General features: G+C 47.3%; 1 protein-coding gene across 1 annotated transcript in view; it reads right to left on the bottom strand.

Moving 5' to 3' along the window:
• Positions 1–468: 468 nt before the first annotated feature.
• Positions 469–16,990, bottom strand: part of MBOAT2 (membrane bound O-acyltransferase domain containing 2) — a 125,854-nt gene continuing 109,332 nt past the window's right edge. The window contains exons 8-13 of the mRNA XM_039231017.1: positions 12,280–12,472; positions 11,825–11,928; positions 7,957–8,021; positions 6,068–6,200; positions 3,856–4,007; positions 469–2,184 (exon numbers count right to left, since the gene is read on the bottom strand). Of these exons, the coding sequence (XP_039086948.1) occupies positions 1,959–2,184; positions 3,856–4,007; positions 6,068–6,200; positions 7,957–8,021; positions 11,825–11,928; positions 12,280–12,472 (873 nt within the window). The 3' untranslated portion in view covers positions 469–1,958. The remainder of the gene's footprint in view (positions 2,185–3,855; positions 4,008–6,067; positions 6,201–7,956; positions 8,022–11,824; positions 11,929–12,279; positions 12,473–16,990) is intronic.

A 16,990-nucleotide genomic window follows, 5' to 3' on the forward strand; every position in this document is an offset into this window, starting at 1 on the left:
AAAATAGTGATCAGATTCTCTGCAGCATTAATTAGACCGAGGAGACCTTTGGGGGGCAGATATTTTCCATGATTATTCTTTTCCATCATCTCACATTACACAGCTAGCTTAACTTCAATGCATGGGAAAATAGAGAAAATTTATTTAGCTATCAGTCCTTCCCTGGTAAGTAACAGAGCATGGCTAACCTCAGGAGGTGGAAAAATTTTACCTTTAGAAAAATAACCACATTTTCTATAAACAAAGACCAAGATATTTCTAAAGTTCTAGAAAGATACACGGATATTTTTGCTGACTGAGACCTCCACAGTTCCAAGTACATTTGCTGTTCCTCTTTAAATGAAATACTACACAGCTCAAGCCACGGAGTTGTTCTGCTTTAACTTCATTTGCAGATTTACTAATGACAAAAATAAAAGACTCACCATTGTTAGACAATTTGTATTTCATTAAAAATATAAGGCAGAAAGGAAATATACTGTTTGAATAAAGGTGAAGTCAGAGGCTGTGCTCCACCCCCCACCCCATGATCCCATGATTCACTGTCTGTGGCCGAAGCCCTAGGGTGGCCTCACATCCCCAACTCCACTTTCAGCTCACCGCGCCCGTCACCAGACTGTGGGATTAAAGGAGACATCTAGTAACTCAGGGTGAGATTAATTATGGGGAAAATGGCCTAGAATATAAAAGCACACTTTTCTACTTACAGAATCTAAAACTTATTAAAAGGAGTTAAGAGCAATATTTTTTTAACGTAAGAATTTAAGAGTGTGGAAACTAACTTATTTAATTCTCTAAAAATGTAGGCCAGACCCGAGGACTCTAAGCTTTCATCTCCCAATATGAAGTAAGCTGTCAAGGATCAGAAAGTGATAGATGGACAGTAACCCTACTCAGCGATTTCTCTTCCGTGACCCTCACACAATCCACCACTATTATTTTCATCATCCCTCTAAACTCTATATAATTTATGCTCGAGAAATTTCATTTAGAAGTCTACCATATTAAAAAGTTATGACACTTTGATGTCTTACATAATCGCAACGAGCTCAGATAAGTAACGGTGAGAAACTCATCTGTGGGCACGCGGCACCCTCACCGGGCGCACGTGCCTCGTCCCAGCAGGCTCTGCGCCAGGCCTGGTGGGGCTTCCCTCACTCACGCCTTCCTTCGTCATCTTCTCTCGCCTTGTTTTCTGTGTGTGTGTGTGTTTAAGAAAATATGCTTAAAATATCCCATTACCAACCTTTAATTATGTTGAAGAAATTCTTCCTTGACGGGCTCTGACTGACACAAAGTAAGTAAATTCTCCAGGAGAATATGCTACCTATAATTTGGCATCCGGTCCTGTGTGCGGTTTCACTTCGTACTGCAGTCGTTTGAGATACTTTAAGAAAACCCTTCCAATACTGAGATGTTTATTGCATTTTTAAAGTATCCACATCTTCCATATCCTGTTGCAAAATTCCCCCAGAATTCCTTTACAGCACATAACATCAAATATTGAAATGGCGTTCTCACAATATTACACTCGAAAATACCATTTGGGAACAATATTTCAGGAAATAGAGGGTTTAAGGCAAGACATTCATTGGGAAAAGTTAATTTCTCTCCGTCACCCAGATTAACACAATGACCTGCCCACCTCTCCGGTGCCTGGGGATGCGCAACATACATTCAGCAACGGGGCACACACATGGCCGTGTGGACGTATGCCGAGGTCCTGAGAGCCCATTGAAATAATGGAAATATTTTTATATAAGGCGTGGCCCACAGGGACATGGCCTGGGAGGGGTCATTCACTCCATTTCCAATCCGCTATACAGGACACTCCCCACCTAGATCTGTCTGATTTCCCCCCACTTAATCTCTTTTCAAACAAACACGAATCCCTTGAAAAGGTGCTAAGAGTGGTTTTTGTTAACATAGAAAAAATAGCCGTCGGCAGGTTCTCCCCTTCACTGTTTTAATGATGAATGTCTAGAGGCTATTTCTTGATTCTGATTGCAAACATTGTTTGTTGTGGAAAAGCTATTCTGTCCCAAGGCATTTTCTCTTTCATCAGACTTTTTGGATCGCGCCAGCTGAGCATTTTCCTGTGTATTCTTTCCTCTTTGAGTTTTTTTCACCGGCAGCAACAATAATACTAAGATACCAGCAATGTGCAGGCAGTAATACCAGGAGCTAGAAGAGAAAGGACAGAGTTCGCTTTATTAAATTTTGATCACTGACCCTCAGCAACTGCACACTCGCCAAAATGTCCTCTGCCCCACGTAGGATGTGTGCATTCACTACATGGCTCGTGCATGCCTGTCCCGCCCCGGGCCTGCGCCATGAGGTGACGCTCTAAGGCATATGCTGATGGGTATTCAGAAGGCGGCATACGAGCCCAGACCACTCACATTACATTCCTTTCTAAGGGTCATAAGTCCGTGGCTACACAGAACAAAACTAAAAAGGTACTTATTAGCTGCAGTGACCTGAGAATAATCTCGCAAATCCACAGAATCGAATACTGAGTGAGCAGAGAGAAGGCAGAGATAATGAAGACCTTAATGCTCTGGCCTCCTCTGCTGATGACCATCCCGGATGAAGTGCCAAGTACTCCAGAGATGCTTGTATAATAGATAATACTACCTCTTGGTGGCCACTGTCATATCTAACAAAGGAAAGTCACATTATTAAGAATATTATTAGAGGCATCACTCCTGAAATTAAGTATAAATCAAATGTGACTGAGGCCGCTTTTATAGCTGAAGTTCAAGTGATCATGAACAGAGAACCTGGGATAGAAAATCTAACAGCTCAATCACATTGAAGAACGAGTAATCATTTTGTGAAAAGGGGAAATTTTAGTGGAGTTCCTTAATGTCTTTCTGTGTCGCCATATTCCATTCAACAATTTGTGACCACGCACTTTGTGCTGTTTCTAAACAGTGGGGTGACGAGGACTTTATGAAACACAATGTGTCTGATCTCAAGGATCTCGCTACCACGGCGAGACGGAATTTGGTGGGTGAGGGAGAGAATAAAGTGATAAAACCTGGAATTTACGACAAGAATTTCTATAATACAAAGACAAAGCACCCATGAAACAAAGAGTAAGAAGGGAACGATTTCATGAAATACAAGTAATTTATTTCCTTTTGACTAAGGCAATGAAAAGAATGAACAATCCCTTGGAAGGAACAAGCTACATTTTAAAACTGCTCTGTCATATTTTCCATTGTTCATCTTGTGTCAAGTTCTCCCATCCTCTCCTTTTTGGAGTTAACCGTCTGACGGCCCCAACTCTCGGGGCACAGACTCGACCAATACTTACTCATGATTACCAGAAGATCTATTTTGCGTTCACTCCCAGAATATCCCGAGAGACACATAGCCTTGGCTTTAACTTATAAGCTCCTACGCCTTGAGCCCAGAGCAGGGGTGAGCAACTCTAGCCCATGGGCCACATCCAGCCGGATGTTGCTTCTTTTAGTTACTCAAGTACAACTGACCCAGAGCGTTATATTAGCCTCAGGTGTACGACATAACGATTCGATATACATGCACATTGTGAAACAATTCCCACGGGAAGTCCAGATACTACCCAAGGGTAAAAAGAACAGCTACGCTTTCTAGTTAAACCTCTGGGAGATCTAAGGCAGTGGCTGTCCAGCTGATACTTCTCTAAGTCATATTCGTCTGAGGGTTAAGTGGTGTGAATCATTCCATAAAAACCTTGGGGCTGCTTGGTTTAAGATGAAAAAGGTAACCACAGAAAGTCAGGCTACAGCATGATTTTTTTACGCCACCCAATAGCAAAGAGCTTGCTCTTAAAAAGAAAGGTATTCCCACTGGTGTGACACTTACCTGTAAAACATGAATGATGGTTTTACAGATAGAAGTACAAATGGCACAACTGTGTAACTTATTGCTATTTGAGTCACTATCCACGTTATAACATCATACAATAATTTAAGCTGGGGAGGTTTGATGAAATAATGTCTAAAGTTATTTCTCATCTGAAATAAAGAAACAAAAATATTTGCTTTATCTTCAGCGTTGCTTAGAAAATTACACTGACTACATCCACTGCTTCAAGAACGTGGACTGGCTGACATTCTCGCGTGTCGCTGCTGGGAGTCTAAGACGGTGCTGTCATTACGGGACAAGTTGGTTCGGCAAAAACGAATACATGTATCTACGAAAACATGGAGAGAACACAGTGTGGGAACGGGGGTCAGAGGCACAGAGGGGCTCTTTGCCACTCTTCCGTACAGCTGTGGTTGTATTAACACTAAAAATTTCCCCCAAAGTTGAAAGTAACACTGCCTAGAGCTCTTTAAGTCATATTTGGTAAATAGTATATACGTAAAGTTCGGTCTGTCTTCAGTGTTTTCTACTACGACGAAATGAGACATCCTTCCTCTTCCTGAAGCCCTGGGTCTGTGAAACACAGTGGAGATCGACCACTGAGCTCAGGCCAGACATGCTTAGAATAAATGGCAATGACACACATTCCCTAAAGAGCTGTTTCCTAATAATCACCATTTACACTTTTTTTTAGCTTCCAGAAGAGTCAAAACATTTCAGTTTTGAAGTATGCACACTTAAGCAAACATTAGTTCTTCTTTTCTATCATCGTGTTCCCTGCTTTTCTTGTCTAGTATGTTCAGAGGTGAAACACGGCCCTGCCAGGATACCACCGAGTTTCTCAGAAGCCACCTGGCGTGTGGTTGGTGGCTCTCCCCACAGGGAGGCCGTGGTTCGTAGTGGCCAGAACGAATCCCAACACCTTCCACGTGGTGCCTGGCTCCCCGCTGCAGCAGCACCCCCCCACCCGCCCCCCCGCCGTCTCCCCTTCCATCACCAGCAGCAAATCAATTCTCCTGCAGCACGGCCTCCCACATGTCATGCGCCCCCTGGAAGACCTTCCCCGACTCCCGGGGCTGCAGACGGAATGAGGGCTGGGCCCCTCCCACTCTGTTCAGGTTCTTCCACTGCTGCCCTCCTCCCTCTGCCCCTGCACGCCCTTTCCCTTCCGGAACTATCCACTATCTAGGTATGCGTGAAGTCTGTGCTTCAACCAGATTTGCCTTTCATCTCCAAACACACTGGGCACTTCCAAATGTGGTTTTGCTAACGTCATTTCCACGCCTACAATGTCATGTTCACCCCACCACACTTCACTCACTTTTAACATAACCTTCACCTTGCAAAGCCCTAATACAACCACACTTCCCTAACGAGGCCACCGCAGGTCAACCCAGCCAAAGGGATTTCTTTCACCTCTAAACAACTGTGTTCCTTACTACCCGTGATGCCCAGGGACCCATCACATGTGCCTCGTGCTGCACATGCACACATATGTATGTACGTACACCGTAGGCCCTGTTAGACCACGAACGACTAGAAGGTAGAGGCCTTAGTTAACACCTCTCTCAGGTGTCCCTCGTATGCCCCTCCCCGCACGGCACCTGAAAACCGACCAAATCTCTGCTGCTTTGTTACGTGAAGCCTCCTCCCCTGTGGAACAAGCACTGTTCTGGTCACGTCACTTTCGAGGACTCACACTGAACTGTCCTCCTTCTTTGCCCACCCATGTCGCCAACCCGATTTCTCAACTGCATCCCAAAATATGACTCCAGGTTCCAGTCAAGCCCACGCTCTGAAGAACTGTGTCCCGCCTCTCACGCTAGCACCCGCCACCCCAGGATGGCTCACCCGCCCTGTCACCCTCTTCACGCCCACCCCCCACCTAAAGGAAGGCTCATTGGTGAGAGCTTTCAGGGAACCTTCGTGCAATAAACCCGTCTTTATTTAACTTGGGTTTTAACTCTTGTTCAGAAAACCATGTGAAGACAACAAACACTTTGAGGGCTCCCTACCCCGACGTGCAAGTCTCCTCCTCGGGTACAGAGCCCGCAGGAGCGCTCAGCAAACACGCCAGGCGCCCTCCTTGCTTCTAGCCAGAGCTCCGCGCCCACACTAATGAGGCCTTGGGGAGAGGGTGTCCCCGGCCTCCTCCCCCCACTCACATGCCCCCCACTCCCAAGTATGACGTGGAGTCCTAGATACTCACGGCTCGCGCTGCCAGGGTCATCACCACTCCCGTGAGAAATGTCAGGTAATATCCTGGGTACACCCCGTGCCAGATGGCGGACAGAACGAACGTCTGGATAGTCGGACTCACAGTGGCCCGTTCGTAACACACCCTGGAAATGGCGAACACAGCAGCGAGCCAAGACGGGTGAGTGGTTAGGGTTTTCACAGCCCACAGCGACCGTACTTTCCTTACCCAATGGGACTCAGGGCAAGCAGGCAAACAAGCACAACTCAACATCGGCAACAACTTGACCTGGGACCTCAGGGAGGTGAAGGCTATTAAATATGCCTAGTGATCTAGGAACATAAATTTGATCTTCATCTTTTTATGGTACATGTAATAGCTACAATGAACTCTGGTGCCTAAAAATCTATACTGTTTAGCAAAAAATTCAATATTAAACATTTTATTTTACACTATTTCGTGATTTCCTTTACCAGCTTTTATTTAATTAAGGACTTTCAGCTGACCCAATAACACTTCTTTCTGACAAGTCTGGTTGTGCATAGTCTAAAATTTCCCTGTAACAGGTAGAGAACTCAGATGAAAATAAGATTTTCTAAAGGTGTCAAAATTTTTTATGCTTTTCTTTTTTTTAAGTAATCTCTACTCCCGACGTGGGCCTTGAACTCATGACACGAGATCAGGAGTCATATGCTCTACTGACTGAGCTGGCCAGGTGCCCCCAAAAGTTATCAATTTTTAAAATACAACAACAGGGGCACATGGGGGGCTCCGTCGGTTAAACGTCCAACTTCAGCTCAGGTTATGATCTCACAGTTCGTGAGTTCGAGCCCCGCATGGGGCTCTGTGCTGACAGCTCAGAGCCTAGAGCCTGTTTCAGATTCTGTGTCTCCCTCTCTCTCTGCCTCTCCCCTACTTACACTGTCTCTCTCTCTCAAAAATAAATAAACACTTTAAAAAATAATAAAATAAAATACAACAGCATCAATAAAAAATGCATAATAAATTAGCTCAGAAAGCAGGCAGCCACTGGGGAGACTGCAAAGCACCACAGAGTGACAATGTCGTACAGTGGGCGCCTCAAGGCAGGAAGATATGCAACTTGCCTAAAATAAAGGACACTCCCAAAACCGGCTGCTTTTACCCAGAACGGTGCTCAGAGCCACGCTGTCACAGGGGTGACGCTTCATAAACTCGAGACGCAGCAACGCATCCCACTGTGAACAGGGCGACACAGGGGCTGCGAGTTTCTGTGCCACCTCCCAACTTTGACAAACGTCGCTCCACGTGGGCTGCCCATGGCTCCCCCCAACCACATGACAGATTCCTCCTCACGGATCCTGGCGCCGGCACGCCCCCCCACGCCCCTGGTCCCCTCACGGCCCCCGGTCTGCCTCTCCACTCTCCCCACTACAGGGAGCCCCATGCGTAGGTGACGCTGCCGTGTCGGTAACGAGGCCGTGCGCTCCTGGACCACAGACGCTGTGTCTTTCTGTCTCTCTCATCTCTGTATCCTGTGCCTGACACACTGGAAGTCTGTCGAACTGAAATCCTCTTGCCACTGGCACTGTTCTGGACAATCTAGTGGCTGTGTGGTTGGTTACTCTGTCTTATTTACCCAAAGCTCCAGTGAGCAGAGCAGGAGGGCACTGGCGACCCGGACAGGTGCCTGGGAAGGCGGCCGAGCGGCCCCTGACAGAAGCATTCACCGCTGAGGCCACAAACGCTCTCAGATCTGGTAGACTCTTGCTTTGGACGCTGTTAACAGTGTCTCCTGGTTAACACCAAGGTCCGTGTCACTCAACACACCATTATTTAACCAAGAATCTGAACTCAGTGAAGCTCAACCTCAAGTATCAGATGCCACAGCACAGCTAAAGACTGTTCTGGAAGGAACATACCTTTTGAGCCAAAGAGCTGTCTGAATATTCCAATTATCCAGAAACATCTTGAAACTTGTTGACATCTGAAAAACAAAAGAACCTTTTTCTTTGGCCAACAAAATAATGAAGCTTTAAATATGAGCAATAACATTTTATTGTGCTGAAAGTAAATTATTCGACACTGACGGCCGTGTGCTGATTTCTTTCCTTAATATTGCTTTTCCAATACAGTAACATGCTTGTATAAATGAAATGTGCTCCTCAGAGAGGCCGACTACGAGAGAAGTGGATTATCCCCATTTCCTCCTATGTGGTAACATTTACCGGGGTTGTCATGGAATTATCCCCAAGACATTCCTGATACGTAAATGGCCGTTCCGTGATGCATTCCTTGGACCGTTCCGTGATCCTTCTGTGATGCATTCACCAGGGACTGGACGTCCCATCAAGCCACAGCCCCTCCATCCCTTCACCTCCACGCCTCCTCAGCCACCATCTACGTCTGCTCGGAACCTTGGCCTCCCCCGGAACTCCCATCTTCCCACGTTCCCAGCCTCCCCGCTTGAGCCTCTCCCAATCAGAGCTTTCCCCTGACCTCAGAAGGACCCTCTGATCTCCCACCTCTACTTCTTCCCTAAGTAACGGTCTCCTCCTTGAGTCTCCGCTTCCTTCTCACCATTTCTACTGGTCCATTATTTACTACTCTCATCAGAATCCTTGATCCATCTGTTACTTCTTCCTTCTAATTCATCCACTTATCAAAATCCGAATCCCAGATCAACCACACTTTCCATCTTCTCTACTCGTAACCCATGAAGCCAAGTGCAGAATATCACATGACACTCGAGATTTCTGTCCTAAATCCATATTTTTTTTTTAATTTGAGAGAGAGCGCCCACATGCATGTGTACACAAGCCTGCATGTGAGTGGGGAAAGGGGAGACAGAGAGAAAACCCTAAGCAGCCTCCACACCCAGCATGGAGCCTGACGCAGGGCTTGATTCCATGAACCGTAAGATCATGACCTGAGCTGAAACCAAAAGTCAAGTCACTTAACTGACTGAGCCACGCAGGAGCCCCTGAATCTCTCTGTTTTAATGCAAAATTAAACAAAACTCTCTCCTTCAATCACCCGTTCCCCTCAGCTATGGCCTTAGCTCCACTCTCCTTCCCTGTACAGGTAATAAACGCCTAAGAGTTGTATCATCTGGCTTTTGTAGCTATTCCCTCCCGCAAAAGTTACCAAAATATTCTCTCAACTCCCACGTTGTTATAGCTGATGGGGCTTCAGAGTCCCACTCTACTACCCACATCTCAGCGGTCTGCGGCACTGATCGCCCTCCCTCCTTCCGAGAAACTAGCTCCTTCTTGCTTACGTTTTCTTTAAAAATTTTTTTGAATGTTTATTTTTGAGAGGGAGAGAGAGAGAGAGAGAGAGAGAGCGAGCACACAGGCAAGGGAGGGGCAGAGCAAGGGAGAGAGAGGATCTGAGGCAGGCTTGACACCGACAGCCCAGAGTGGGGCTTGAACTCAGGAACCGCAAGATCACGACCTGAGCCGAAGTCAGATGCTTAACAGACTGAGCCACCCAGGCGCCCCTTCTTTACTTTTTCTTATACCATGCATTCTCACCAAGACCGAAATTGCCCCCAAGAAGATGAAAACTGGTTCTCGGGGGCAAAAAAGGCTTACTTGTTTTATGTCTAAGAGCGTATGTGTACATATAGTAGTTCAACAGATACACAGTATACATAGCATTAAAGTTCAGGGGGGGTTGATTAGGAAAAACACGTCTCAAAATCTCCTTAGGGTGCAAATAATGAACAGAAAGTTAGAAACACGGCCATACACTCATTGCTCAATTTCCACAATTATGGTTGTCCTTTCCCCTTCCCCATTTTTATTTCTGACATCGTTAGGAAAATTTCAAAGCAAGTGCCAGACATCTTATTTCACCTGTAAATAGTTCAGAATTTATTGGATTTTTGAAAAAACCAAGATCAGCCCTAACAAAACTACATATTACTCCTTAATATCATCCAATACTCATTTTGTGTTCAAATAGCCCAACTGGGCTGTTTTCCAGCTGGTCTGTTCCATCAGGGAGCAGACAAGGCGCAGCCGGCGTGCCAGGCTCCAGTCTCTTCGAATCTGTAACAGCGCCTCCCTGCCCCCACTGCTCTGCTGTCATTTATTTGTGGGGAAAATAAACCCTACATTTGTCTTGTAGGGTTTCCCACTTCTGGATCTGGTATTTAAATTATTTCTCTAAACTGTACACTCCCTCTAAATTTAGAAAGACCCAGCGACCCGACCAGGTTTAACGGTCTTGACAGAGGACTGAGAGACGGTGCTGTGTCTCCTACGCCATCACCTCCACAGGCGCTTAGTGACCGACGTCCCACCTTCAGTGACACTGAGGCTCAGCGGTGGGTCCAGCCTGACCCTTGACCCGTTCGTTACCAAGTTGTCTGTCACCCTTCCCCCTAGGTTTTCCTAACTTCTACCGCTGGAATAATTCTCTCAGGCTTGCAAAGCAATGTCCGCTCTTGGTTTTCCTCCCCTTTCTCTGGCTCCACCTCCTGACCTGCCTTCCTCCACCCTGCCACCCCGCCTATAGGCTCAGGCCCTCCTTGGGGGTTCGCACCCCTTCTCGGTCTCTCGCTGCTCTCTCATGGCCACTTTCTCCAAACCTGCAATGCTACACGCACCTGGTTCCCCGTTAGGATCTCCCAGCTCAGATGCTGTGGCTCGGGTCTCATCATTTATCTGTCGGCCGGACAACTCAGTTAAGTCTGAAATCTGAGCACACAGTATCTTTCCCTTCAGACCTGTGGCTGTTCTTGGCTCCTTCTCCCAGGGAAAGGCACTGCCTTAAAACTGGTTTAGGCCAGATATCTGGTCCCAGTTTATAACTCATTCTCCCCTGCTGATGCCAACATATCCCTGAGTTCTGCTGACTCTCTGGAACAGCCTTCCAAGGTGTGTGTTTGTTTAATTTTTTTTAACGTTTATTTATTTTTGAGACAGAGACAGAGCATGAGGAGGGGAGGGGCAGAGAGAGAGGGAGACACAGAATCCAAAACAGGCTCCAGGCTCTGAGCTGTCAGCAGAGCCTGACATGGGGCTTGAACTCACAGACCGGGAGATCATGACCTGAGCCAAAGTCAGACGCTTCACCGACTGAGCCACCAGGTGCCCCAAAGGTGTTTAGGTCTCTCCAGCCGCACTGTCCCTACTCTGGTTGAGGCCAGCATCACTCCGGATGAACACAACACCCTCCGAACAGACCATTCTGTCCCACAAGGGCAACGCATTGTGCCCAATGTGGCCAGACCCTTCTAAAGCGCGGCTGTGATCACTTCACCTGCTTGCACAAAAGCCAACCACCATACTCCACTGCTCCTGTAAGAGCTCCACACTCTTAATAATGGCCTCTGAAACTGTCCCAGCCTGACCTCCTTCTCAGCTACTCTTCCTTCTACTTGGGCATACCCGGCAGCCTCCTCCTTTTCATTTAGGACTCAGCTTAAGACAGTCTTTCCTTCAGGAACCCCTCCCTCCCCGAGCTACCTCATCTGAATTGGCTCTTATCTTGTAGCCCACACACACCTTATATCCCTCTGACCACCACCCACCCTTCTGTAGCACCCTTAGATTAAAACCCCAGGATCACAGGGCCCAGATCACACCAATCTTACCTGCTAGATCCCCAGTGGCTGGGGCACATGACTGACAACCAACAAACATTGGCTGAATGGAAAAATAAGTATTATTATTAAAGAGCCTTCAACACCACTCTTGGGACATCACATCATGACCTATAAAAGCAAAGTGTGGTATGTAAAGTATCGTATGGTAACTAATCTGTTAATGGTTTACTAACCTCTATTTGCTGAATTCTCAAATTGGAGATTAAGTCCCAACGAGCTGTTCCATTTTCATCATATCCTCTGAAACCAAAGCCTGCGGCATTATTAATAGCATCCGCTGCAATAAACAAAGTGAAAAAGAAAGTATGAAAAACCTATGTAACAATCTACCATGTTCTCTCAGAAGGTATATGTTATCATAAACTAGTATCTTTTATTCTTAAAGAGTAGAAGTAGATTTATTCTCATTTTTATCTGATATGATAATACACTGGGCCTTGATCCCGTTTTTAGGCTATCCTAACAGTTTGTATTTAGGATACGAGCTGTAAGGTTTCCTTCGACTAGAGGACTAAATTTTCTCCCTGGTCTTTAACTTTATATCCTCAAGAGGGCACTCTGCCGGCTGGCTACAGGGTAAGACGCACGTCAGCACATGAACAGTGAGGTCTCCCTGCATGTCACTTACCTAATGTCCAGGCGAAATAGTACTTGGGTCTGGCAGCCAAAAGAGATATGTAAAGATAGATGACTTTTGTTGGCCATGAAGCTGTAGCTTGAAAATTCTCATCGATGTTATACTCCACAGGTAAGGTGTTAGAGATGGTCAAGTGAAACAGTAAGGAAAGTCCGCAGACTAAGAGCTTCTGAGTAACGGCCACCTGGCAGGACCAGACCAGACTTCATAAACTTAATCCGTAACCCTTTTCGTCTGCTCTACCCACCACTGCCGGACTGGTCTTCCCTGAGGCAACATTAACTCTAGAACTCTCCCAGTGAAAAATCATCAGCTACGCTGTGCTTGGCATTTGACATCTTCACGGACTCCCAGTAGGAACATGTCCAGCCTTCTCTCTAACTAACACCTCCAGACTATGGCTCAAATCACACTGGAAACATCAATTTGTATTTTCAAAGCTTTCGGTTAAAAAAAAAAAATCTGAAAGCAAACACAGGAGCATAGGTGTGAGCACACAAAAATATTCTCATTAAAAACTTTTGGAGGTGGATTCTATATTTTATACATACACACACAGCTTACTACTCCATTGTGCTTTTCCGTCTACCTCCCAAATGCTATGCATTTCATGGACATTATTTTTACAATAAACAACTCATGCATCTCTCTTTTTTTTTTAATTTTTTAACGTTTATTTATCATTGAGAGACAGGGAGAGCAGAACATGATCATGGGAGGGGCAGAGAGAAAGGCGGAGACAGAGACTCCGAAGCAGGTTCCAGGCTCTGAGCTGTCAGCACAGAGTCCGACGTGGGGCTTGAACTCACAAACCGGGAGACCGTGACCTGAGCTGAAGCCGGATGTTCAACTGACTGAGCACTCAGGCACATGCATCTCTTTAAATCTGAAAGTTCTTGGAGGTAATTTTGTTCACAGACAATAAAAGCAAAAGAACCACACACCCAAGAAAACAGAAAAGATCCGCATAGAAGACTCTAATGGGGAAAGAAGAAGCCATTCTTTACTAGATGCCAGGAAGGTGAAATCACCGTGAAAGAACCCAGCTCGTGGTGTCTGTGGTTACTGGCAGGCCGGAACACTTCAATCCGCCTTGTATAGGGAGGTGACGGCCCCTGCCGAGGGGGGGAAGCCGGAGGCGGGAAGGAAGGGCTGTATCCAGGTCACCGGAGGTACCGACATACTTGCACTTTGAGTGTCCTGCGCAGTAACCGAGTAATACTCAAACGAACTAGCCTGCAAACGAACATCCCTATGTGAGCGCGGTCTGGCAGAGCGCCAGAAGAAAGGGCTCAGAGGCAAGAGCCAGAGCACACGCCGGACTCCCTGCACTGCTGAAAAAGCATCACCGGTTCTCGGGCGGCCTTGGGAGGAGGTACTGAGCGTCCAAGGACGCCTCGCGGTAGCTCTTACCCTCCTTTTCCTCCAGGTCTTTGAAAGCTTTCTCTAGGACGCAAAGCTTTCCGTCTCTCTACCTGGTCCTCCCCTCTCCCCAAAATATCTAACCTATACGTCTGAGAAGAGATTTAAAACAGGTAATTAGAGAGAAATTATAATTACAAACGAGGTGAGATGAAACAAATGGCCTGACACGTTAACCTAAAAAGTGGCTGCGTCATCTCAGGGACACAGTGAGAAAGGCTGTGGCCTTCAGACTACATACACCTTCCAGGTCTCAGCGGAAAAACAAAAATTCAAGCAGCGTACATCTGATCGCAACCAGGGGCTGGCACACTCGCCAAGGAGAATCCCCCGGACGGCTGAGGCAAAGCGAGATGAGGGGGCCCGGGGGGCGGGGCGGGGGCCGGGGGCCCGGAGTCCCCCTGCTCAATAAGGTGACCCCTTCCAGCAGGGGGCCGACACCGGCTCCCAGAGAAGCTGAAGCGGACAGGGTCAGGCTTCGGGGCACAGGTCAGGGTGGGCGTCGGGGTAAGTGGCGGGCTGGACATGGGGAGACCACGGAGAGCGCGTCCTGAAGCCCTCGGCCCCCCTGCCCGGGCGGCTCAGCTCCACAAACCAGCGTCAGGTCTGTATCTACCTCGCGAGGCAGCAGAAGGCTGGCGGGGCCCGCGCTGAGAAACAAGCCGCCTCACAGAGAGCCCTAGAGGCCAGGCGGGGGCGGACGGGCGCTCCCCGGGGCCGCCCTCCCCTTCGCACACGTTTACCGGGCGCGCTGCAGTCTCGCTACAGGCCGCCCCTCACGGCCCGCCTCGCAGCTGAGGGGAGCCACGGGGTCCACGTGCCGTGAGCACAAGTAACGTGGACAGCCCCCGGGCCGGCCTGAACCGCGCACACGAGGGCGGCACCCTGAGGGTGGCAGAGCCGGGGGGGAGCTTGGATTCCCCCCCCCGCGGGGCCGCCACGTTATCCACAGACTCCCGACACCAGATGCCCTGTGAGAGAAAGAGGAACTTCTACCTTTTTAAGCTGCTGTTGTTTTGGGCCCTGTTCTAGCACCCGCTCCTGTATCTTGTCTACATAAAGACGGTTGGGAGGTCCCAGCAACAGGGCCACTGGCTACCTGACCGCCCTACTTGGGATCCTAAGAGTCTACACACACCACTGATGCATAAAGAGCTTGCGAACGCCTTTGAGTGATCTGTAAATAACTACCACTTCCAACTGTAAGTTTTATACACATGCCATTTCAATTAAAAATATATTAAGGCAGGGGCGCCTGGGTGGCTTAGTCGGTTAAGCGTCCGACTTTCGCTTAGGTCATGATCTCGCAGTTCGTGGGCTCGAGCCCCGCGTCAGGCTCTGTGCTGACTGCCAGCTCAGAGCCTGGAGCCCGTTTCAGAGTCTGTGTCTCCCTCTCTCTCTGACCCTCTGCTGCTCACGCTGTCTCTCTCTCTCTCTCTCCTAGAAATAAATAAAAATTAAAAAAAAATTAAAAAAATATATATGTATTAAGGCAGTGACATAATACATGAAGAGCATATGCCATTGCCCACGACCTCCGATTTGATATCTATAACCCAAAAGAGGTAAGTGACATTTTGTAAGAGTGAATCCCATAAAAACTCAGAGTAGGGTGACAGAAGTGATACATAAATTTGTATTGTTCTTTGTTGGTTTTGATTTACCACTACTCACATGTCTGAAGCACTTGAAAATTTTCTAATATTTTATAAAATTATGTCCAGCTGTCTTGATTACTAGCTTTTAACATTCTTTCTACAACTCCAGGATAAAGTTCGGGGACATCAGAGCTATCTATAACGGTCCGTACTTTCTCCTATGGCAACGAGACTGCGGAGTGGCCAAGTGGGCAGCCTAGAAACACCACCGAGTCAACGGAAGAGAGCTGAGTCTGCTCAACTTTAATTCTGAAGTTCAGTCCCATCTGATACATTTATCAGTCAATATTTAACCAGTAGTAGAAAGTAGGAAGACAAAAGCACCTTTTTGGTATAAAACACGATGAGTCACATGACAGAAAAGAGATAAAATAAGAGCTTTTGTGAATGGGTGCACATTTCCTCATTCACGCTTCATTCTACAGAAACTTAGAAAGGAGAGTGATGCTTTGCTCCAAGCCCCACATTCAGAAAAAATCATACTGGCTCCCATTTTTGTCTCACAGGATTTTTGACTGGACTATTTCTCATGGGACTTTTAGACTCTACCAGATCAAGGGCGCCTGGGTGGCTCCACTGGTTAAGCGTCTAACTCTGGCTCAGGTCATGATCTCACAGTTCGTGGGTTCGGGCCCTGCGTCATACTCTGTGCTGACAGCTCAGAGCCTGGAGCCTGCTTTGCATTCTGTGTCTCCCTCTCTCTCTGCTCCTCCCTGGTTTGTGCTCTCTGTTCTCAAAATAAATAAATAATAAACAAATAAACAAACATAAATAAATAAATGTTAAAAAAATTAAAGAAAAAAAAAAGATTCTACCGGATCAAATCCAGAAATTCAGCCACACAAAGCCTCAGAGCCTTTCTTGATAAAGGAGCATCCATCCCAGAAGCTCAGAGGAAATAAAGCTTGGGCGGTGCTGTGAGTCAATTTCGCACGGACTTGGTAGTCGGACTGCCTGGGTGTGAACTCCAGCTCTCCTACAGCCAGCGGGGAGTCCTGGTCAGATTGCGTGGGCCTGGTTTCCTCACCCTGTCAGTGGTGAGGGCAGTGGCACGTACCTTGTGCTGTGAGGCCTGAGACAGTAACTGTGAAGCATCCTCGGCAGGGCCTGGTGCATGGGAAATGCTATCAAAGTGTTAGCTACTGTTAACTTTCTTTTTTAAAGTTTCTTTATCTATTTGGCGAAAGAGAGGGACAGAGGGAGGGGGAGAGAGAGAACAGAGAGCCTGACTCGGGGCTCGAACTCATGAGGCGTGAGATCATGATCTGAGCTAAAATCAAGAGTCAGAGGTATAGCCGACTGAACCACCCAGGCGCCCCATTATTAACTTTTTTATTGTGCGGATCAGGAAACGTTTTATGGAAAAGGTGGTATTTGACATAGGCTTTTAAAGAGAAGTATGTTTTCAAGTAGCGATGATCAGGAAGAGGGGAGGGAAGCAGGGGAGGAAGAGGACACCGAGTGAGCTGGAACAAAGCATGCAGGGAAGGGAAAGGCCTGGGTCAGTGCCAGGCAGACGGCTCTGCTGTAAAACATTCCCTAAGCTATAAAGCATCCTTCCCACCAAGGAACTCAGCATGGCTTCTGACCCTCAATCTTGTCCTCTATCATGACTACTAGAC

The sequence above is a fragment of the Hyaena hyaena genome, unplaced genomic scaffold, assembly GCF_003009895.1.
Source record: "Hyaena hyaena isolate Hyena2069 unplaced genomic scaffold, ASM300989v1 scaffold_53, whole genome shotgun sequence".
NCBI lineage: Eukaryota > Metazoa > Chordata > Mammalia > Carnivora > Hyaenidae > Hyaena > Hyaena hyaena.